We start from the raw sequence: 24,944 nt of genomic DNA, 5'->3' as shown, positions 1-24,944 counted from the left end.
CTGAGCTCCATCAATGTAACTTAATAAATAAATTAAAAATCATAATACTATGAATGGCTATTGCACACATTCCATCTGAAGAACTCCACTTTTTCATCACATATTAATGAATAAAGCCATTCTGCTCTCCTGTAAAGGTAAGTACTATTGTCCCCATTTTACAGATTGACAAACTGTTGAAGCACAGACCAGTTAAATAATTTTATGTTAGTTGTCAGAGACCTGAAGGCCACTGAGTGATGCAAAGTGATTCCTTTATTCAGCAATAAACATTTTCTATAATATCAGTTTCCTGGCTTTTCTCTCCCGATGGGGATAAAACATTCTCAGATTTGTACAACTAAATTATTTAGTGTTTTGAGAACTTAGGGTTTAAAAAAAGCCATAATAGAAGGTACAAATCTTATTCTATTCGCCGTGTACTGTATCAGGTGCTTGAAAACCCATGGCCAAATTTAGTGAGGACTTCAAAGTAAGCTAAACACTGTGTGTGCCAAGGGGAAAGAGGAGCAGTTTCTGTGTTACTATTTAATACCTTTGCTTCACATGTAGCAGGAGACAAGCAGTTGCTGTTTCAAAACTCATTTATAGATGCAGAAGTGATATTCTACTAAGTACAGATAGCAAAAGAGTGAGTGTGGAATGTACAGAGATATTAAAACTCACCTCAAGCCATTAAGCAGATGGAAGATGGACCCAAGAAACCTAAAACTGACTTAAAAATAGAATGATTTTCCACGAAAAAGAGATTTTTAAAAACAAGACAAATATAGTTGTTTAAAAAAAAAACAGAATTGCTAAAAGGAGTGGAAGTAGAAAACATCAGTGGGAATAAGACAGTTTAATATCAACTGTTTTAATACAAAGGAGATTAGGAAGAAAGGCAGTACACTACCTGAAATCCCATCTGGCGTTCTCCACCTGAACAAGGAATCTTTAAAAACCTTCACCAACCAGATGGTGTGCAATTAAAAAAAAATAAATAAAAGAAAGAGACAAAGTCTAGAGGCACCTCCATCTATCCTAACTAATGAAAAAAATCATTTTGATAGATTTCAGAGTTCCAAGAATTAATCTTTCACACAATGGTGGAGATTTAATACCAGACTATGGGCTCTGGGGAACTGGTCCATGTACAAAACCTGTACAAGTTTATAAAGTAAATTTAGCAATCTGATGGAGAGTTATTTCACACTGTACTGAGAAAACCCAGCAGAATAGCCTCTTGCAGCAGCAAGGAGAGATTCAGACATGCCTATAGGAGCAGCTGTCCAATCCTTGGAAAAATAATATAACACTACTTAGTATTTTTATAGCACCTTCCATATTAGTGTTTCAGAGTGCTTCCCAAACATTAATTGAATAAAATATTACTACATCCTTGTAAATTCTAATCTCCCATTTTACAGATAGGAAACATGAGGCACTGAACAGTTAAGTGACTTGCCCAAGGTCACAGTAAATCATCATCAGACCAAGATTAAAACACAGGTCTTTAGACCCCTGGTCTTGTGCTTGAATCACTAGACAAGGTTTCCCAGATCATTCTATCGAAGTAGCACTGTACACTGTAGCAATACTATTGTAAGCTGTGGTATTAAGGGGCAGTACTGCACTATTTTAAATTCTGAAGCACATCTTACATTTTGGTTTACATCTAATGAACCACAAAGGGAACTCTTGTCTGTGTGGGATGATAAACACCATCACCAGACTAAAAATGTTCCCTCAATATGTGCATGGATAGGAGCAGTTCCCTGAAAATTCTCATCCAAACTATAACAGGGATTTGTGTGTTTTTCTTCCACAGTGTGTTTTCTCCCAGAGTGCAGCCCTTAAGGTCTGACAGACGGCTCTTTAACATACAGAAGTGAACAATCCTTTAGGTAATCATCATTCATGCCTCCTACCATCTCCAGTTTTCACTGTGTGTTAAGAGCCCTGTGTTTACTGATGGATAGCAAAGCAGTCATGGCGCCTTGGGGGCCTGAGATTAGCAGAAACCTATGTGCAGGAACATGAACCTGTAGCACTGGAAGTAGAAATTAAGTAATTGTCTGTTCTCAAATATCTCAATTTCATACAAAACAAAATAAAGAAAATGCTGGCCAGTGGCGGCTCATGATTCCCCAGACCTCCAGGGAAACAAAACATGTAGGGAAGAATGTTATTCATGAACGGCACACAATTATGATGGAAAAAACTTCCACAGGTGATGCACTTGAGTCTGAATCTCACAACTTTTACAGAGTGCTGCAAGACACATCTGTGTCAATCAGCATTTCCCAGATATGCCGTACCAAAAGACTCCTCATGTCAACCGCCAGTCACTTATTATTGTGAGGAACTGGCTTAAAAGGAAAAGGGAAGAGAAATCTACCTTTCAGAGGTAATTTTGATGCACTGATAATGTTGTGAAGTTCTCAGATACCTAAGGCGTTGTCTGTACTAGAATCACTTTCCTAAAATTTCCTATTGTTGCTATCATAATAATGGCAGTGGCCCTAATGGAATGAATGTGTAACCCACACACCTCCTGGGTGTGATGTTCTGTCCCATCTAGTGGCACCGAGACCACTTAAAGAGAGATAAAATGAGTCTCCTCTACAGCCTTAGCTAACAAGCAGTTGGCTTTTAGCTCACGCGGTAGAGCATCATGCTTTAAGCTCCAGAGGCCGCAGGTTTGATCCCACCTGCCAATGACTGGGGTCTGTCGGTGTAACAAATGCACCACTGGGCACAGCTTTTTAACAGCCATGTAGCCCAAACCTGCTCAGAGTGGGGTTTTTAAAATGCCAACAGCTGCTCTACACCGCTTCTGTTGTGGCTATCACTAGGAGGAGTTACACCATGGTAGCAGTGCTGAGGAAATTTTAGGGAACGAATATAATTCAGTCATGAGTTTAAGGCAGGTTGTGAAACTTAATGTTTGAAAAATGCTTTCAGGCCCTTGAATGAAAGGTGCTGTAGAAGTGCAAGGTAGTTAGTAGTAATATTACTAAAAAGGGTTGCAGTTTCAGACAGTCCTTATTTTGCTCATCCTTCACTTCACTTTCATACAAACGATTTTGACATCACAGTTGCTTGTATATCAGCAAGCTACAAAATTAAGCATACTGGATTATGGTGTGATGCTATCATTAAGTGATTCCTGAAGGAAAAACAAGTTGATTATAAAGGTGAAAAATATATACATTTCAGTTTAAACACAGTTTTAATAAAATATTAAGACCTAAGCTTTGAACAAGTAACGTTAAGGGTGTTAATTTGTCCAATGGAATTTCCCATGCATTTGGTCCTGCACTCAGGACCACATCATATAGTCCTCTTCATATATTTTCTCAGACAAAGTTCCCACTGACTTCAGTAGGACATCTACCTGGGTAAGGACAGAGTAAAAACTGTATGGAGACCTAAGGAGTTGGTCTATTATTTACATTTACAGTACTGACTTGTACCTTAAAGGTCCCAGGGGATGAGGGACTCATAAAGGAGCTATACAACTCACATTTTTAAGAATATAGTTCTTTAAACAAGTTCTCCTTCAGCTGTGCCTCCTCAGGAAACATGCATGTAATATCATACCTACTCCATAGGGACACAAGTAACACATGACTGGAATGCCTTCTCACAGTGAAATACTAGAAAAGTGGTGAGCTGGCTTCCCAACACTTAGGCCAAACTGTGTAATCATTTACTGCTGCCATAAAGCAGGACCACCCGTTGCAAGCTGAGGTTAACATAAATAACGGGGGAAAGCAAGGGAAGAATAGTAGGCATTTCAAGTGATGGATGCAAGACCATGATTCAGTGAATGATGAGGGAAGCACCATTCCTCCAAGATTATTTCCTTATCCTAGCCAGCGTCAGCTCTTTTATGTGAGAGGCAGTGTGTCCTAGTGGGTAGAGCACTGGACTGGGACTCAAGACCTCAGTTCTATTTCCGGCTGTACTACTAGCTTGCTGTGTGACTCTGGGCAAGGTACTTCATCTCTCAGTTTTCCCATCTGTAATATGAGGCTAATGATACCTCCTTTGTACAGCGCTTTGAAATCTACTGATGAAAAGCATGACAGAAGAGCTGAATGTTTTATTATTTAAAAAAACTTTAGTGCTAACAAGGTACATAATGAAAATAAACAAACCCAATTATGTGACTTTCATCTGACTTTCCTGACTCCTTGGTCTGTATTATGTCTAATTTAAGGTCTGATCCTACAAACACTTATTACCAAGCAAAAACCTACTTGAGGCAGTAGGCACTAAGCACTTTTTGTGACAAAAACTTTTATTCTTATATCTTTACAAAGTGAGATGTTCACACCTATGGTTGTATATATAACAGTAAATCAAAATAAATGCCTTAAAGTAGATGTTCAAAGTACTGCAATTCAAAACACAAAACCTTACATAAATCACTACAACAGATCTGGCGTCTTGTATTTTTTATTAGTCTAGGTATTTCAGTTCTATCAAAGAACTTACATTTTAATTTAATGCCTATTTGGGAACCATAACTGACAGCAAAACCCTGAAGAAGAGCTCTGTGTAACCTTGAATACTCGTCTCTCTCACCACCAGACGGTGGTCCAATAAAAGATATTACCTCATGCACCTGGTCTCTCTAATATCTTGGAACCGACACAGCTACACCACCACTGCATACAGCAGTACCCAATGTTATTCAGAGGGTGCAAGGGATTGCAAAAAGGCTCAGAACTCTTCTGTGATACTGGGGTCCAACTGACTCCTGAGTAGAACGGATCAGCACTTAAGTGGTGCATGGACCTTGTGCTAGTCAGAGGACAATTTCATACTTTGGGTTTAAAAACATGCCAACACATGAAGTATGAACAGAATGTTTTAAAATGCAAATGGAATGAATATATTTTTAATTACAGCATCGGGCACAAGACTTTCTCCACAAATGCATTTCATTCATTCTGCTTCAGACATTATCATGTTCTGAGAATTATAATTTCATATGATGACCCAACTCCCACTCACATTCCCAAAATTGTTTGCATGTATTACCAACACACACACAAGCTTTAGTTCTGCCCACAAATCTGATGGACAAAAAGAAGATTGTCACTGCTATCTTGGTATTATAAATAAAATTACCTGAATTTGTAATGTACATGCAAAGGAAATAACATCAAGCTAAGACTGCAAATTTCAGTGTTGTATCATGTAACACAATGTTCAGTAAAATAAAAAAAAATCAGTCTATCCAACTAGATATTTTTCTATGAAGCTATTTTCATGTATGGAAGTTATTGGGAGGAAAACACAGGCTTGACTACAATATATTTTTCCTTTGTTATACCCCATGAGTTCTATTCTTTTTCCAGCCTGCTGCAACATTGGCTTTATAATGAGTCACTAAGAGGATAGAGCCAACAAATAGCTCAGTTTCAGAACACTGGAGACTGAGAATTGTCAGTGAATACTCTCTCTAAGCAGTGGTTGTGACTGAACAGCAGTAATAACGTTAACTCTGTTTGCTTATTGCCCCTCAGATGATATTTCTAAAAACCCTACAATCTTTCCAGATTGTGTGCTTCACTTTCAAAGTTACCTACTATTCCTTTTGATCCTGATTTTAATTTGGGCTCTAAAAGACCAAAACCATGGTACAAAGTGTGTGTGTGTTCAACTCCCAGAAGGCAATATTTTAGGAATTGCATCAGAAATAGTGCTGAAGTGTGGAGTAACTGCATGTTTATTGAAAGAAAAGAGCACTACACTAATGCCACTCAGACACTATCAAATTATAGTGGTCATCACTGAAGTCCATAATAATCAACAGTAATCATACGATGGTATCTGAAGCACCACAGTATTTCCCCATACTTGGAACAGGAAATAACCGCGGCAACTATGTGGAGTCTATTGGCCAATTTCAACTTTTTAGTGGCAACCATTGTATGTTATCAAGGAAAACCTATCACCGTGTAGTGTGAGTGACTCCTATGATTGAACAGGGAGAACTTGAAAGTTTAGAGTTAATCAAACACATTAAAATTAGAGGATACCGATATGGGGGGGGGCGCAGCGGGCAGTGTTAATTAAAGACAATCTTGAACAATTGGTTTTTCTCCTCACATACAGTTTCTGTTTTAAGGTTTTGGTTTTGTCTCCGCTTCTGATGCTGCACAAAACTATAAAAAAGAATATTTAAACTGCTAAAGATTTCAGTTCAGTTAGTAACTTTTCAATTCTGAAATCTGATTATGAAGCCTAAAAATAATTATAAGATATATTAATACAGTCACTTATACCTGGTTAATATGAATGTAATTTTTCTATGCACATTTTAAGTTTGATCTCAGAGCACAAACAGGACATTAAGTAAAAAAATCTTTGTCTACAGAGTCACTAATATGAGCATGTGGCTACTCAATATGTACAAATATCATTGGTAGAATAATTACCCCATTCCTTTTTCAGTTTAAGTCAAATGTGATGAAGTAGGAAACATTTTTTCAAATGCCGTATGTCAGCTGGCATTATCATATGTATATTCACTTCATTCAAAGAACACCATAAAGATTGTGACACTCAATATTTTCCATACTACTTGTTTGTCTTGTAGATCCTATACATAAACATCAACAGCAAAATTGTCCTAATTTGGTTATCCAATTCCATACTTAGCCAGCTAAAAAAAACTGCCTGATTTTCCAAGAGGATGTGCATTTACAGCTTCCATTGAAGGAATCCAAATTTGCCAAGTTCAGCCCAGCTGCTTTTTGTTTTCTTGGCTGTAGAAAGAGATAGTACAATGAAACTGTACTTTGAGAACTCACGATACAGATTGCTTTCTATGTTAGCACTGCCTGTTAGTTATGTGATGGCAAGCATTCCGATTACAGGCTACATTGCTCAGAGCTTTGTAACTCGGCCATGAAAGTTCATTCTAAGCTGAAACTTGGCATGTAAGATCTCAGGCTGGAAGTAAATAATTTATTTGCCAATGTTTCCGAAATCAGCAAGGAATTTTCAAACCATAGGAGAGGAACATTTTTTTTAAATGGTTAGCTAAAACATTGTTGTGCTCCGATAACTCAAACTCAGGATGAAACATGACATTTTTGCAGGCAGTCTAGAATACAAATAATAAAATAAAATAATAATAATACAAAACTATGAAGTGACTGCATTGCTGTGGATTTTTTAAGAGGAAAGAGCCGGATCAGTACCTGTTTCATTAAAAGTGGTCAGTGTTACAGAGCCCAAATCAGCAAAGGAATTGTCTCTAATACTAATTCAAAGCCTTCACATCTGGAACATGGTTCCATAGAGAAAAAAGCCAAAAAATAAACAAGAACAATAAAGTTTAATAGGGAGAACTAGATCAGGTTTACTGCAGTTATTTTCCCTTAGGGAAATTAATAAAAAAAAATGCATCTGACTAACCATTCCGCAGTTCAGCTGCCTCAATTCACATTAGTCATATATTCCTTCACCGGCCAGCTGAGCAGTGGCCTACAGCTGCCCCTACTGTTTTACAGAAGTGTTTTTGAGCCTACAGTTCCTTACATTTCAAATGTGAGGAAGAAAACATTCCACTGCCTTTGTGCCAAAGCTACATCAGAGACCAAAAAGGCCCTAGAGCCAGAGTGGGTTAATGGGCAGATTTAAGTGTCAAAGGAGTCAACATTTGGAGCACTAGCTGCAGCAAGGTCTCTTCACCAAGTTGTACATAGATGGTATGATGGCAAGGGAGGCATCAGAGCCAGGGTAGGTTGTGGATAACCTGAATTAGCACTTCCTCTCGACAGCATCTTCCAGTGGAGCTTGCAGTGGAATTAAAGCTGCTTCTGTCCAGCAGAAACTTCAGGGAGGACAGACAGCAACAATAATAAATTACTTATCTCCTCAGAGCTACTTACTTGTCCCCTCCTTGTGCCCCTGCTGTAGTATGAGTGCTCCCATGTCTTTTAAAATAGCAACCATCACCACCATCACTTCAACCTATCTTTCCTGGTCACCGTTGCCAGCCTGTAGAAATAGCTTCTTCATTTATAATAGAACTCATTGAAAAAAAGATGACAATTTTCAGGAGAGAGTTTTTCCCTTAATTTTTCAGTTTTTCAATTAAAAATTAGACTTTTGGGGCTTTTGAAATTTGTATTCAGTAATTTTTCCTTAAACAGAGACTTTTGAGGGTTTTGTTTTCCTGTTTTACATTAAAATAACAGAAAATTAAAACCGTCCTTTAAAATGTTTGGTTAGATCAAAAAGTCATTTTTCAATGAATAATTGTTTATAAATTGAAGCTGGTAAAAAAAGAGTCTAATGTTTTATGTTTGCTTAGTATTGTACATGCACATTTCTACAGCACGTGAGAAGTGGTGGAAGAAACTATTATTTACACCTCCTTGCACCAGCTTCAATTAATCGGATTAATTGTGACTGTCACACTTTTAATGTATTCAAGTTCAGTCTGAGTTTTGGACAATTGTATGTGTCAGTTTTGAATTTTATATTTTAGCAAGAATTGGTCATCAATCCATCAAACATTTTTTTAAAATTTTGGCTCTATTAGAAACTTATGGCATAGATCCTTTAGAATAAGACATGTAACTTAGCAATAAGTCATCTCACTCTATAGCAAGAATCCACTAAAGTATTAACAATAATAAACCGCTTTTTATTAACAACAACATGTTTATTTCACTGCTTTAAGTATATGAAATGTACTTTGACCCCACTTTAACTGAACACTTGGTTTTTGACATGCTATTTTTGGAGCTAAAGTTACTAGACAAAGTCCTCATAAAATGGTGACCTTATCACTTTATTTGCACTCTTCATACTAACTGTATGTAGTTTAAAGTCTCTCTTTTTTAAAACATGAATACAAAAAGAATGAATTAAAAGAGAGAAAGAGAAATAAAGACATTTCAGTATTTTTGACACAAGTTCCACGTTGGAGCTGTTACATTGGAAACTTGCTCCCACCCTTGGTGTGAAATAGCTACATTTAACAACCTTCCAGGCATGCTGCAAAAGACATCTATTTGATAGGGCATTTGGAGAAGGCTAAGGGCCTGTTCCTGGAATGAGGAGGAGAGGAAAATGAGCTTTTTGTAAATTCGTGTCTAGGTGGCCAATTTAAGTTACTGTTTCGGTCTGAAAGTTGTTTTTTAATGCTGGTAAGGGTATTATTATATTGTAAATTCAGTTTGGCATCAGGACACCTACAGCCTTTGTATAGGTGACTCATTATTTAAATGTAATAAAACAAATAATTAAAAAGGGGATTATAATATTAACAGTTAGCGATGGACCACTTCAAAGGTTCGGAGAAGCACCCAAAAAACAAAACAAAAAACACAGAAAAATCCCTTTATCTGAACTTCTGAAAATCATAGAATCATAGAATATCAGGGTTGGAAGGGACCTCAGGTCGTCATCTAGTCGAACCCCCTGCTCAAAGCAGGGCCAATCCCCAACTAAATCATCCCAGCCAGGGCTTTGTCAAGCCTTACCTTAAAAATATCTAAGGAAGGAGATTCCACCACCTCCCTAGGGAACGCATTCCAGTGTTTCACCACCCTCCTAGTGAAAAAGTTTTTCCTAATATCCAACCTAAACCTCCCCCACTGCAACTTGAGACCATGACTCCTTGTTCTGTCATCAGCTACCACTGAGAACACCTATCCACACACAACATGGCCCCTTCAGAGTATTCCTCATTCAGGCCTGAGTTGCTCAACTCATCCTTGTCCACTAACTGTCTGGCCTACAAGCCTCCAGGTTTGCTCTGCAGTTCCTACCCTCTCCCTTCCACAAATCCTCTCTTATCTCTAAAGATTAATTTATTCCAATACCAGAAAACCATTCTGTTCATCTTATCTGGCCTTCTGTATAACACAGGCCATACGACGCACCCAAAATAATTCCAATAGTACATCTTTTCGGAAAAAAGCATCCAATCTTGATTTAAAAATCACCAGTGATGAAGAGTCCACCACCACCCTTGGTAAATTTTTCCAGTGGTTAATTGCTCTCACTCTTAAAAAATTCATGCCTTATTTCCTTCTGAATTTATCTAGTTTCAGCTTCCAGCCATTGGATAGCGTTATACCTTTCTGAGCTAGATTGTAAAGCACATTATTAAATATGTATTCCGCATGTAAATACCTATAGACTGTAATCAAGTCACCCCTTAACCTTCTCTTTGTTAAAGCTAAATAGATTCAACTCTTTGAGTCTACCAAGATGAGTTATGGCCTGAGCTGCTTCTGTGCTAAAAGACTTTCAATTTTTGCATGTTTTGGTCCACCAGGCATTCTGGGGCACATTAAACTCAGGCGCCATAAGAATTCAAAGTGAAGGTACTTGAGCTTAGTTCAGATGCATTTAGACCCCACAACTGTGTGTGTGTGTGTGGTGTGTATGTGTGTGTGTGAACTGGGTGAGAGTTGGAAACCACGGAGAGGGATAACAAAGAGGGGAAACGGCAAGTTGCATCTAGTAAATAGCAGGGTGACTAGGGTTTGGGAAGGCGGAAAGGCCAGCCAGCTCATGGGTGGAGTGAACAGTAGCACTCAATGACCAGGGAGGTGCTCCTTTACCAAATCAACCTCAACTGTTTAGAAAAGGGCTAGGACTGAGTTTCAAAACAATGGGACTTAATTGTGTAAGAGCAGGTTCATGCAACCCTAGTCACAATGAAGGATCCTTAATACTGCTAGCCATGCTAGCAGGCAGCACTACACCAAACTGGCTGTTAAATCATTTTGCATTTATGGTACCACAGAATTCTCGACCTCACTTTGTAACATTCAATGTCACAAAAGCATTGCCAAATGTGCTTATCCTTCCAGCAGTCCATTTCACACAGTGCCCAGAGACCTGACTGCAGAACAATTGTACTGTATGTTCACAAATAAGAAATCATAATTTTCCTTCACAGCCTGGGGGTGAATGAATATATCAAAGACTATATCATTAGCAAAATTAACCAATTTTTCTCTTACACAGAAAGATTAATCATCTTCTGCCTCTGTTCAGGCTGAATAAAACCAGTCATTAGTCAACAGGAACAAACTTTTAAAGACATATTTATGGGGAATAGAATATCGTACCTGGAATAACTTCAAAGAGGAACTTCCCTGGGCTTTCTTCATTGCCAGGATGCTCAATTACTCTGTTTCCAGGCAGGAAAATAGCACCCTAAAAATCAACAAATAGGATCAGAACTTCTGTCTTGCTCTTAAAATATTATTGATTTTTCTCTCAAACTTTGGTATATAAAAATTATTAAAGAAGGTATCAGTAAATGTCTGGGAACCTGGCTAGGTATGGGGAGGAGTCAGCCAAGCTAACTGCTGGTGCCTCCTTGTGATGGATGTTCAGTGCAGGAACTCCCATAGGGAATTGATACAGTGATCAGATAAAATGGATTGGTACAGGATTAAAAGGAGGCATTCTTTAAAGGAGCCGAGAAACGGGGTTAGGAGTTCCTGCGACTGGTACAGCGTTGAGTTAACCCCTCCTTCCTTTTTGGGCTCCCTTTTAGCACTGGTATGAGGGGGGATGTGGCTGGGACCAGGATAGGGAAGGAGGCAACCCCGAGTGTATGGAAAGGGAAATGGAATTACCAGCACTGTACCAGTTTATCTACCACGTACTCCCAGATATTTAAGAAAAAAGTTGTGACCTAATTAAAACTACAATCGAGGCTTCTTCCAGCATGATCAGACAATTATATGGAGAGAGAGACTCTAGCCAGCTCAACCATGAACAACCTCCTGAACTGAACTCAATATATAAAGCCCTGGATTCTCCATGGTAATCTGAAACTGAACTCTGCAGGATCTCTGGATTCTGCAGCACTTTGGTATGGCAGTTTGGAGATTTTGCAGCATATTTAAATTAAAAACTGGATTAAAAAATATTTTCATAGGAAAATGAACATTACAGTCCATTTCAGAGTAACAGCCGTGTTAGTCTGTATTCGCAAAAAGAAAAGGAGTACTTGTGGCACCTTAGAGACTAACAAAATTTATTTGAGCATAAGCTTTCATGAGCTACAGCTCACTTCATCGGATGCATACAGTCAATGTGATTTCTCCTGTGATTTCTCTTATATGACATAACTGCATCATAGGGGGATGCTGGAAGTTTGGGCAGCTGTGCTGTCAAGGTTCCTCCCCCACTCTGAACTCTAGGGTACAGATGTGGGGACCTGCATGAAAAACCTCCTAAGCTTATCTTTACCAGCTTAGGTCAAAACTTCCCCAAGGTACAAAGTATTCCACCCGTGGTCCTTGGAATGGCCGCTACCACCACCAAACTAATACTGGTTACTGGGGAAGAGCTGTTTGGACGCGTCTTTCCCCCCAAAATACTTCCCAAAACCCTGCACCCCACTTCCTGGACAAGGTTTGGTAAAAAGCCTCACCAATTTGCCTAGGTGACTACAGACCCAGACCCTTGGATCTTAAGAACAATGAACAATCCTCCCAACACTTGCACCCCCCCTTTCCTGGGAAATGTTGGATAAAAAGCCTCACCAATTTGCATAGGTGACCACAGACCCAAACCCTTGGATCTGAGAACAATGAAAAAGCATTCAGTTTTTTACAAGAAAACTTTTAATAGAAAATAGAAGTAAATAGAAATAAAGAAATCCCCCCTGTAAAATCAGGATGGTAGATATCTTACAGGGTAATTAGATTAAAAAACATAGAGAACCCCTCTAGGCAAAACCTTAAGTTACAAAAAAGATACACAGACAGAAATAGTTATTCTATTCAGCACAATTCTTTTCTCAGCCATTTAAAGAAATCATAATCTAACACATACCTAGCTAGATTACTTACTAAAAGTTCTAAGACTCCATTCCTGGTCTATCCCTGGCCAAGACCAGCATACAGACAGACACAGACCCTTTGTTTCTCTCCCTCCTCCCAGCTTTTGAAAGTATCTTGTCTCCTCATTGGTCATTTTGGTCAGGTGCCAGCGAGGTTACCTTTAGCTTCTTAACCCTTTACAGGTGAGAGGAGCTTTCCCCTGGCCAGGAGGGATTTCAAAGGGGTTTACCCTTCCCTTTATATTTATGACACGCCCCCCAAATCTCAGCTAGGGTGAAACACTGGCTGGGATTTCTTCCTGGAGCTCTAGGAAAAACAGAGTTAATAAGACACATGCATCTCTAAATATACTACCAAGTACATAAAGACTAACAATATTTTCCACATCTCAAGGACGATTTTAACCAGTTGATTCTGGGAAACTTTCACGGGATAGTGCATCAGCCACTTTGTTAGAAGCTCCTGAGATGTGTTGGATGTCGAAATCAAAATCTTGGAGAGTTAAACTCCACCGAAGAAGTTTTTTGTTAGTTTCTTTGACGGTGTGAAGCCACTTCAGTGCAGCATGGTCGGTTTGCAGGTGGAAATGCCGTCCCCAAACATATGGGCGTAGCTTTTCCAGAGCGTAGACAATGGCATAACATTCTTTTTCAGTGACTGACCAGTTGCTTTCCCTCTCAGACAGTTTTTTGTTGAGAAACACTACAGGGTGGAATTCTTGATCAGGTCCTTTCTGCATTAAAACTTCTCCCACACCACGCTCGGATGCATCTGTGGTTACTAGGAACGGTTTGTCAAAGTCTGGGGCCCTTAGTACAGGGTCAGACATGAGTGTCGCTTTAAGCTTGTTAAAGGCCTTCTGACACTTTCCGGTCCACTGAACAGCATTTGGCTGTTTCTTTTTGCTTAGGTCTGTCAGTGGGGCAGCGATTTGGCTGTAGTGTGGTACAAATCGTCTGTAATAACCGGCCAAGCCTAAGAAGGATTGAACCTGTTTCTTTGACTTTGGGACAGGCCACTTTTGGATAGCATCCACTTTGGCCTGTAGGGGGCTGATAGTCCCTTGACCCACCTGGTGTCCAAGGTAAGTCACTCTGTTTAGGCCTATTTGACACTTCTTAGCCTTAACAGTTAGTCCTGCCTCCCTTATGCGCTCAAGGACTTTTTGTAGATGTTCCAGGTGGTCTGCCCAGGAATCCGAAAATATGGCCACGTCGTCAAGGTAGGCGACTGCATATTCTCCTAATCCCGCTAGGAGACCATCTACAAGTCTTTGGAAAGTGGCGGGTGTATTTCGCAGCCCGAAAGGGAGTACATTAAATTCATACAGCCCGAGATGTGTGATGAAGGCTGACCTTTCCTTGGCAGATTCATCTAGCGGTACCTGCCAGTACCCCTTGGTTAAGTCCAAGGTAGAGATGAACTGGGCCCGTCCCAGTTTCCTAATAGTGCATCTGTGCGGGGTATTGGATAGTTGTCTGGGCGAGTTACAGCATTTAGCTTACGGTAGTCCACGCAAAAACGTATTTCCCTATCTGGTTTGGGAACTAGAACCACTGGAGATGCCCATGCACTTTCAGAGGGGCGGATTACACCCATCTGTAACATATCCTGGATCTCCCGTTCTATAGCAGTTTTAGCTTGAGGAGACACCCGGTAAGGTTGGACCCTAATTGGGTGAGCATTACCTGTGTCAATGGAGTGGTATGCCCGTTCAGTCAGTCCTGGGGTGGCTGAGAACGTTGGCGCGTAGCTAGTGCACAGCTCCTGGATCTGCTGTCGCTGCATACGCCCAAGGGTCATGGAGAGGTTCACCTCTTCCACACCACCAGCACATTTCCCTTCGTAGTAGACACCCTCAGGCCACTCAGCATCATCTTCTCCCTGGGCTGTAAACTGACAAACCTTTAATTCTCTGGAATAAAAGGGCTTTAGAGAATTAATATGGTACATCTTAGGCTTTCGGTTGGAGGTGGGGAATGCTATGAGATAATTAACAGCTCCCAGGCGCTCCTGGACCATGAATGGCCCTTCCCACGATGCTTCCATTTTATGGGCCTGGAGCGCCCTTAAGACCATGACCTGGTCTCCTACTTTGAAGGAACGCTCTCTGGCATGTTTATCATACCAGGCTTTTTGCTCTTTTTGAGCATCCTGTAAGTTTTCTCTAGCAAGGGCTAAAGAGGTTCGGAGGGTGTTTTGTAGGTTGGTTACAAAGTCCAGAATGTTGGTTCCTGGAGAAGGTGTAAATCCCTCCCATTGCTGCTTCACCAACTGCAATGGCCCCTTAACCTCACGGCCATATACAAGTTCAAATGGGGAAAACCCTAAACTGGGATGTGGTACAGCTCTGTAGGCAAAGAGCAACTGCTGCAACACTAGGTCCCAATCATTGGAGTGCTCATTTACAAATTTACGTATCATGGCCCCCAAAGTTCCATTAAACTTCTCCACCATGCCATTTGTTTGATGGTGGTAAGGAGTGGCAACCAAGTGATTTACCCCATGAGCTTCCCAAAGGTTTTTCATAGTTCCTGCCAGGAAATTAGTCCCTGCATCTGTGAGGATGTCGGAGGGCCAACCTACCCGGGCAAAAATGTCTGCTAGTGCCTGGCACACACTTTTAGCCCTGGTGTTGCTTAGAGCTACTGCTTCCGGCCATCGGGTGGCAACATCCATGAAAGTCAGTATGTACTGCTTTCCTCTGGGTGTCTTTTTTCGGAAAAGGACCCAGAATATCCACAGCTACTCGCTGAAATGGAACTTCAATGATGGGGAGTGGTTGTAGAGGGGCTTTGACCTGGTCTTGGGGTTTTCCCACTCTTTGGCACACCTCACAAGACTGGACATAGGTAGAAACATCCTTGCCCATTCCCTCCCAGTGGAATGATCCCCCCAAACGGTCTTTGGTCCTGTTCACCCCAGCATGGCCACTAGGGTGATCATGGGCTAAGCTCAAGAGCTTGGCCCGGTATTTAGTTGGAACTACCAACTGTCTCTGAGGATGCCAGTCTTCCTGGTGTCCACCAGAAAGAGTTTCCTTGTATAAAAGTCCTCTTTCTACAACAAACCTGGATCGATTAGAAGAGCTGAGAGGCAGTGGGTTGCTCCATGCCGCCGTCCAAGCTCTCTGGAGGCTTTCATCTGCTACCTGTTCGGTCTGGAACTGTTCCCTTGATGCTGGAGACATCAGTCCCTCATTGGATTGTGGACCTAGGCTTGGTCCCTCTGGAAGCGATATAGGGGATGGAGCTGTTTCTGTTGACTGTGAACTGCTCTCCACTGGTGCACTATGTTGGGATTCAGGCTCCGGCTGAGCCTCTTGTGTTGGGTTATCGGCTGCTGCCAGTTCAGGGTCGGTGGGGCCCTCTGGTGTTGAGGTTGCAAGTACTGGATTCAGTGCTGACACTGGGTCTGGTGTTGGTTGTTCGGCTGGTTCCGGTTCTGGGACTGGTTCCGTCTGGGTCTCTGGGACTGGATCCACTACTGCTGTTGCAGACATTGGCCTGGGGTCCGGGTCCATCACCTCTGACTGGGTCCTGATAGAAGTTTCCGGAACAGAGCTAGGCCTCACGGCTTGTTTAGCCTGGCTGCGGGTGACCGTTCCCACCCTCTTGGCCTGCTTCACATGATTGGCCAAGTCTTCCCCCAACAGCATGGGGATGGGATAATCATCATAGACTGCAAAAGTCCACATTCCTGACCAGCCCTTGTACTGGACAGGCAACTTGGCTGTAGGCAAATTGAAAGAGTTGGACTTGAAGGGTTGAATCGTCACTTGGATCTCTGGGTTGATTAAATTGGGGTCCACTAAGGAAGCATGGATAGCTGACACTTGTGCTCCGGTGTCCCTCCACGCGGTGACCTTCTTCCCGCCCACACTCACAGTTTCCCTCCGCTCCAAGGGTATCTGGGAGGTATCTGGGCCTGTGGACCTCTGGTGTGATTCCAGTGCAATGAACTGTAATCTGTTGGGGTTCTTGGGGCAGTTGGCCTTTACATGCCCCAGCTCGTTACATTTAAAACATCGTCCAGCTGACGGGTCACTGGGGCGAGGAGGGTTGCTGGAGAACGGGGTGGTGGGACGATAAGGGGTCCGGAGGGTTCTTTGGGAGGTAGGTGGGGCCTTGGGCGGCCCCCGGTAATAGGGTGTGGTCTGGGGTGGTCCCTTCTGGTCTCCGCTCCAACTGCGACCAGTTTTCTTCTTCTCTGCCACCTCCACCCATCTGGCTCCAATCTCTCCTGCCTCAATTACAGTTTTGGGTTTCCCATCTAGGATGTATCTTTCTATTTTCTCAGGAACACCCTCTAAGAATTGTTCCATTTGCATTAGGAAGGGCAAATTTACTGGAGATTCAACACTTGCTCCTGATATCCAGGCATCCCAATGTTTCACAATGTGGTAGGCATGTCGGGTAAATGACATGTCTGGTTTCCACCTTAGGGCTCTGAACCTCCGACGAGACTGCTCGGGTGTTATCCCCATTCTGACTCTCGCCTTGGATTTAAACAGTTCATACTTGTTCATGTGTTCTTTAGGCATTTCAGCTGCCACCTCAGCTAAGGGTCCACTGAGCTGCGGCCTCAGCTCTACCATGTATTGGTCAGTAGAGATGTTGTACCCAAGGCAGGCCCTTTCGAAGTTTTCTAAGAAGGCCTCAGTATCATCACCTGCCTTGTAGGTGGGGAACTTTCTGGGATGGGAAGTGGTACCTGGAGAAGGATTGCTAGGGTTTGTTGGTATATTCTGCTGGGCCTTTATCCTCTCCACCTCCTCCACATGCTTCCTCTCTTTTTCCTTCTCCTCCTCCACATGCTTCCTCTCTTTTTCCTTCTCCTCCTCCACATGCTTCCTTGCCTCCATTTCCCTCTTGTGGGCAGCCTCCTGTACCTCCTTCTCCAGCCGCATGAGTTCTATCTGTCTTTCATGTTCCCTTTGTTTTTCCTCAGCCTGAAATTTGGCTAATTCCAGCTGTAGTCGAGCTGAGGATTTGGTCATTCTAACCTCTCTGTTTTTAACTAACTTTACACCCGAGGTTTAGAAATAAACAAAACTTGGCTGTAAAATTTTGCTGTGCTGGAATAGAATACCTATTCTCTGATAGTGATTGTCAGCCTACAGAAAAAGACAATTCCCTTGTCTCTGCTCTGGGCCCAAATTAAAGCAAAAAACCTCCAACTACTTGGAAACCTGCTTACCCAGCCCAAAGAAAAAGCAAATGGGTAGAACACACACCCCCTATTTACTTTTAGGAAGAAAAGAAAAAAAAAAACTCTGGGTTGGAAGACTGTGAATTTCCCTGCAGGAGTTAAGTACCCTGCCTCCAGACAAAGAAAACCTGCAATTCACAAAGATAATCCCCTTTTGTCTCTGCTTGGCCACAGTTTCAGCTTTCAGTTTCAGCTGCTTTCCAAAGGAAAAAAAAAATTCCTTTTTAAAATCTGTATTTCTAGTTCAAAAAATCTCAACTGGATCTCAAAATGATTTCAGGTTAATCCCACCGCTATGCCACCATGTCAAGGTTCCTCCCCCACTCTGAACTCTAGGGTACAGATGTGGGGACCTGCATGAAAAACCTCCTAAGCTTATCTTTACCAGCTTAGGTCAAAACTTCCCCAAGGTACAAAGTATTCCACCCGTGGTCCTTGGAATGGCCGCTACCACCACCAAACTAATACTGGTTACTGGGGAAGAGCTGTTTGGACGCGTCTTTCCCCCCAAAATACTTCCCAAAACCCTGCACCCCACTTCCTGGACAAGGTTTGGTAAAAAGCCTCACCAATTTGCCTAGGTGACTACAGACCCAGACCCTTGGATCTTAAGAACAATGAACAATCCTCCCAACACTTGCACCCCCCCTTTCCTGGGAAATGTTGGATAAAAAGCCTCACCAATTTGCATAGGTGACCACAGACCCAAACCCTTGGATCTGAGAACAATGAAAAAGCATTCAGTTTTTTACAAGAAAACTTTTAATAGAAAATAGAAGTAAATAGAAATAAAGAAATCCCCCCTGTAAAATCAGGATGGTAGATATCTTACAGGGTAATTAGATTAAAACACATAGAGAACCCCTCCAGGCAAAACCTTAAGTTACAAAAAAGATACACAGACAGAAATAGTTATTCTATTCAGCACAATTCTTTTCTCAGCCATTTAAAGAAATCATAATCTAACACATACCTAGCTAGATTACTTACTAAAAGTTCTAAGACTCCATTCCTGGTCTATCCCTGGCCAAGACCAGCATACAGACAGACACAGACCCTTTGTTTCTCTCCCTCCTCCCAGCTTTTGAAAGTATCTTGTCTCCTCATTGGTCATTTTGGTCAGGTGCCAGCGAGGTTACCTTTAGCTTCTTAACCCTTTACAGGTGAGAGGAGCTTTCCCCTGGCCAGGAGGGATTTCAAAGGGGTTTACCCTTCCCTTTATATTTATGACATGTGCAAGGGACAGTCAGGCATAAGGTACATGGGAAGGTCTGAGAAGCAGCTGTAGATTGTGAGAGATACTTGTAAAATCAGAAAAATTAACAACAACAATGATGAATTTAAATTTATCAATAGAAATAAGATGCCATGCAGACAAATGTGAAAGTTCATGCTTTTAGAGCTATTGTGTCACTTTCTGCAAACAAAGCAAGACAACACTGTATTAATTACACATGCTTCACATTTTTAAATTGATCTTCATAACCATTAGAGCTAGAAACGTTTTTTTTTTTTAACAAAAAAGAAAGAAAACTGACTCCAGAGCACAATTCTGTGACAAATGGTGGGAAAGGATTGGGTTTCACATCACTTTCTGCAGGTATATTTCTCTGCTCTCTACCTCCTGCTTCCATCCTGACCAATAACTAATTACTCTCTTCTTGATCCCCCCCTTTCCGGGGAATCCTTTGTATCCTGTCTTTGCAGCCAGTCTTCCCATCCTGCCCACTTCAGCTGCGTAATGGAGACAACCTCTGTGACATATGCTGAAAGACTTTATTACATATTTTATACCCTTTAGGTAGTACCTGGAATTTTAAACTAAATATTCAACCCAAAAAGGTTATCAAAACCAGTCTCCTGTTTACCTTGACATCACAAGAGTAAAAACATTTTGAGATGCACTTAAATGAAAACATCACTGGGATCTTTTCCCTTGACACCCTATATCTGACAGATACATCATTCCTTCCTATGAGACTTCTTTTTTTCATTGTCATATGGTGTCATATCCTCCCAACCTTCCACGCAAGTCACAATTAAACTATGATGAGTCGGACATCGGGGGTACATTTTCAGAGCAGTAGGGAGAGAATTAGATGAATAATCTCCATTAATGGGAATTACATGCCTACTTCCCAATACTCTACAATTGCCACAGCAGGGTACGGCCTTATCTTCAAAGTAGATGAAAGGCGACGTATGTAATTCACACATCTAAATAACTGGAGTCCATTTTCCATTGTTCACAGTTTAAGAGAATTGAGAATCACAGTGACTGTCACGAAGTCAACTGCATGATTATATTATATACACATGCACACACAATACTACAATTTAACATCTGGGGTGAAACAGATAGAGTAGAGCCAGGAAATACATAATTAGCAAAGATTCTCTCTTTAACATAATTGTGAATAGACTCCTAAGAAAGGGAACATAAGGAAATCATCTCAAGTTAACAGCCACCCTGCTGTGTTTTAGATCACTTGGTGCACTGCATACCTTCACAAAGCGTGTGGGCTGAAAATCCTTATGGAACTTTGACTGAAATAACCGTGTGCAAGTCCCTGCAGGATCCTTGGCCACTCAGGGCTTTCCATTCCTCATCATACCACACACCATAGCTATGCAGGCCTTCACAGATTCAAGATGGACTCAAGTCTTGCTCCAAGGACCTGATTTTGCAAGGTGTTGAACTCTCTCAACTCCCAGTGAAGTCATTGGGAGATGAGTGAGCTCAGCACCTGGCAGAATTGTACTCAGCACCTCACCAAACTGAACTCGAGAAGCACAAGTCTTTAATACATGATGCAAAGACTTCTTCAGGTGTAGTTGCACATTAGAATCAACCACAACAGCAGACAAATTTTTATTTAATAGGGACAACGCTACACATACTTATTAGCCAGTGCACTATAAACGAACATTCCTTGCTGTAATTATTGCTTGACAGAAAATACTTTACTGTAATTATGGTTACACTAATAGTCTGTCCCTTTTCTCATTCACACTACTATGCTGAGGTAACTGTATTTACATGGAATATGTTTCAGGAGATCTGGGTTCAGTTCCTGACTCAGCTACAGACTTCTTGTGTGGTACAGGGTAAATCACTTAATCTATCTTGTATAGTAATATTTAATCTTAATACAAATCACTTACTACTACTTGTGGAATAATACTTCCTTTCTCTCACCTGTAGCCTGTCTTGTCTATTTAGACTGTAAACTCTTCAAGGCTGAGATTGGCTATAACATGTTTGTCCAGTTCCACAATCTCATTCGGCATGTCTTAGCACTACTGTAATGCAAACGACAATAAAGGACCATGTAACTGGACGGTTCGAGCAAATTCTGTTCCTTATGTTATGCTAGGATGAAAGAAACACAGCTCTTTTGCATATGAGAATCTAAACCAATGATTCAACATTGCAATCTGAAACTTTCCACGTGTCAAATCCTTTCAGTCTCTCAATCCGAGTCTCATTAAATTGGCTTGGAAAATAATTTGTTGGTAGTTCTTTTTGCTCAGAGATTTGGCAACTCTTTCATGGCTTCATTACCCCTCGCCATCTGTTCATTTCCCTATCCACACTTTAAAGATCAACCTAGTTATGCTGCTGGCAATTTTAATATTTATAGCAAAAAGTCAAACTTTTCTTGAGTTGGCCTGGATTGCTACCTAATCTTTGTTTTAAGGGCTGGCTATTAAAGCTGAACTTATTTGAACTTGTCTCTCTAAAGTTCCTCGCAGAGCCCTGCAAATGGTGTAGGGACATTTGATGATCTTCACAATCTACACTAGATTTTTGCTCTCTAAATTAACGATATAAATCCTTCACTCAGATTACATTATGCTCCTATTTACTGGTAATGCTCATCATTTTTTCCTTGGCCTCCAAAACGTGCAGGAAGTACCACCCATCAAAGGATTAGTTTTAAAAAGCTATTTTCTTTGCGGTTGCATAGAAACAGTGTGCCCAAGTGGTAGTCCCAGGTCAATTTTTTGAAGGGGGCAATTGAGTATTTATTCATTCAGAGCATGCAGATGCTAAACTATTTTTGTGCATGCGTGTTTTAGTGCCTGAAAAATGCACGTGCAGGTATTTGTGTACATACAGCTGTATGTTCACTAAAGAAGGCCAAGTTTCAGCTTGTTTGAAAAAACATCTTTTTTGTATGTACATATATATTTAGTCCTCTAAAACTCATTTTAAGATGTGTTTCCTTCTTTGATTTGAACGTTCTCTTCTGCCCCTATTTTGACTTTCACTCCAATCACCACCTTTTATTCCCCCCCCCCAATCTTTTTACTATTACTCTCAACACATTTCTTTGAAGTGTCACCGTTATGATTTATTTTTAGCCCAAGTCTAGGAACTTGCCCAACCATAGCTACATATTTTAGCTTCTTTTCTTCCAGGAATATCCCGGTACAGTGGGGTAGTGTATGTGTGAATGCGCGCACTCACACAGAAATTACTCCCACTAGGTAAATCTTTCTACTTCATTTTTCCTGCTCCTTTACTTCTCCTGCTCTGTTGTTTTTTAACTCTATATTTCTTTTAGTTTTATAAATTCACTATTAATTTTTAAAACAGTGTAAATTTTTACTTTTTATCACTGTTTAATTCAAGTACAAATAGTAGTGGAAAATAGAGGACATCTCTCTAACCAAGCACCACACCATAGTGTCAGTGCACACTGTGTATCCATAGCTATAGAAATTAAGCTACTAGAAAAAAAACCAACACTGATAACCCACAGTTATCACAACTGTAATTGCCCATGACATGCCAATCACAGGTTGAAATCAGTGTTTTCAGTTATTAGAAACAAGACAAAGACAGAAAATCTGACAATGTTCCTGTAAAGGCAAGGATAACAACAGACAGAAGGGTCTGGAAGCTTGTCATAGAATCATAGAATATCAGGGTTGGAAGGGACCTCAGGAGGTCATCTAGTCCAACCGCCTGCTCAAAGCAGGACCAATCCCCAATTAAATCATCCCAGCCAGGGCTTTGTCAAGCCTGACCTGTCAGAGAAATCAGAAAAAAAAAAAGGAAGAAATAAGAAAGAGTATGCTGCCCAAAAACTGTTTCCAAAAGGTGCTACAGTGTAAGTCTGACTCTAGATTGACTTGTTAGCCTAGGATTCTCTGCCTGTGGGGCACCGCATCACAGGAAACCATATTACATTAAAACAAAAATCACTTGCTTTAGTTGTACCCATTAAAGATTAAAGGAACTGATTTATGGAAAGGAGTTTATCCTCACACCTGCTAACTTACTTCATTACTGCTTTTATTCACCTAGGGGCAGATTTCTGATACTGCTCAGTATGTATAAGGGTACCTTAGTCTGCAAGATGACCCATTTCAATCAATGGAACAAACCACAGAGCAATACTCAGCAGGAGTAAGTATACCAGAATTTAGGTCTTAAAAAAAAGTTCTAGGAGCAGAACTCATCACCTTCTACAACATCTAATTTTCCCCCTTTTCATCTAAATAAATGTATATAACATGTCTAATCTTGCAGGTTTTACTCAATCCTTGTTCAGGCAAAATTCCAATGGGAGCAGGTTTTCTTCAAACTTCTGCCATTTTTTTTAATTGCCGCCTTCTTATTTCTCTGAAAGATTCTCAGCTGTTTACTCTTTGATAATGGCTTCCTCTGTTTACAAGAACATTATATATGTTTTGTTTTTTTCTCTTCTAGAGCGAAAACCTGATACGTTTGACACACACTTTTCTTTAGAGGTCAAAGATGGAATATCCATATTAGTTTTTGGTTTGTTCCTAATAATTCCTGTTAAGACCCAGAGATCTGGTTTGATCCCATTTTTTACTTCCACAGCTATACAGATCTCCTGAGGGGAGTGTCTTGTTAAAATTTTCTTCTGTTAAATCAATCCAATCCATATAAATTTCCAAAAAGAGATTTCTATTTCTGAGTAGGGACTGAAGGATTAAGCTCAATACATTTATAATAACTGCAGCTGGTCAAAAGTGATAATTTTTTTTTGAAAATATAATTTTTGTTCTGCGGATTTTGAAAAAGAACAATTTTATTCAAAAGCTTGTAAAAAAATTATTAAAAAAATTAGGTATTTTGGCTTCCCCATTTTGCCCCTGAAAAGGGAAAAGGAAGCGACAAGGGGAAACAGGGGGGAGGGCACCCAAACTAAAAATGTAGATATTACAAAAAAAAAATCACTTTTGAAAAAAGGCCATTTTTCAAAAATATTTCCCACCAGCTTTAATTGAGAGCCTTATGCAGTTAATATCTAGCTATATACTTTGGGTCAATCTTTCTCTCATTGAAATCAGCTGGAGCTCTGAAGTTGGCCTCAACAAGAGAAGATACATTCTAACATGTGTTACAATATATTTGAGTTTGTTCAGGTCTTTATATGGCTAAGCCCAATGCAATACTTAATCCCCAATCCTGAGAAACCCTGGGCACTTCCTAGAAGTACTGAGTGTCCTCAGGTGCAACTAAGTCAATCTCAGCACCTCACAGGATCAAACCCATACAAAACAATTTTTCAGAAATGTATCTTTCCTCCCTGCTGTATTTAAGCCTACCATTCCTATATGCTAATAATTCCTTCATGACACCTCTGGCAGGTGCTAACCCAGAAAAAAAATAAAAGAGAGAAAGATTATTGTCATGTTTCTACAAGAAAATATGTTCTTCTGGGAAAAAACCCCAAAACCTTGTGGTTTGTTTGCCACAGTTTCCTGACCATTAATACAAGCTTTACAGAATTATTCATTGAACATTAAGCAATAAGAGGCCAGACTAGATCATCAGAATGGTCCCTTCTGGACCTGGCATCTATGAATTACACACATAGGCTATGCCTACACTTAGGGTGGCATGCAGACAGCGAT

General features: G+C 40.7%; 1 protein-coding gene across 2 annotated transcripts in view; it reads right to left on the bottom strand.

The window, feature by feature from the left end:
- Positions 1-24,944, bottom strand: part of ARHGAP24 (Rho GTPase activating protein 24) — a 351,857-nt gene that overhangs the window by 205,723 nt on the left and 121,190 nt on the right. For both annotated transcript variants that reach the window (XM_077814995.1, XM_077814994.1), the window contains exon 3: positions 11,103-11,190. In XM_077814995.1, the coding sequence (XP_077671121.1) occupies positions 11,103-11,190 (88 nt within the window). The remainder of the gene's footprint in view (positions 1-11,102; positions 11,191-24,944) is intronic.

The sequence above is a fragment of the Eretmochelys imbricata genome, chromosome 4 (assembly GCF_965152235.1).
Source record: "Eretmochelys imbricata isolate rEreImb1 chromosome 4, rEreImb1.hap1, whole genome shotgun sequence".
Classification (NCBI taxonomy): Eukaryota; Metazoa; Chordata; order Testudines; family Cheloniidae; genus Eretmochelys; species Eretmochelys imbricata.
This window is presented reverse-complemented; position numbering and strand designations above follow the sequence as displayed.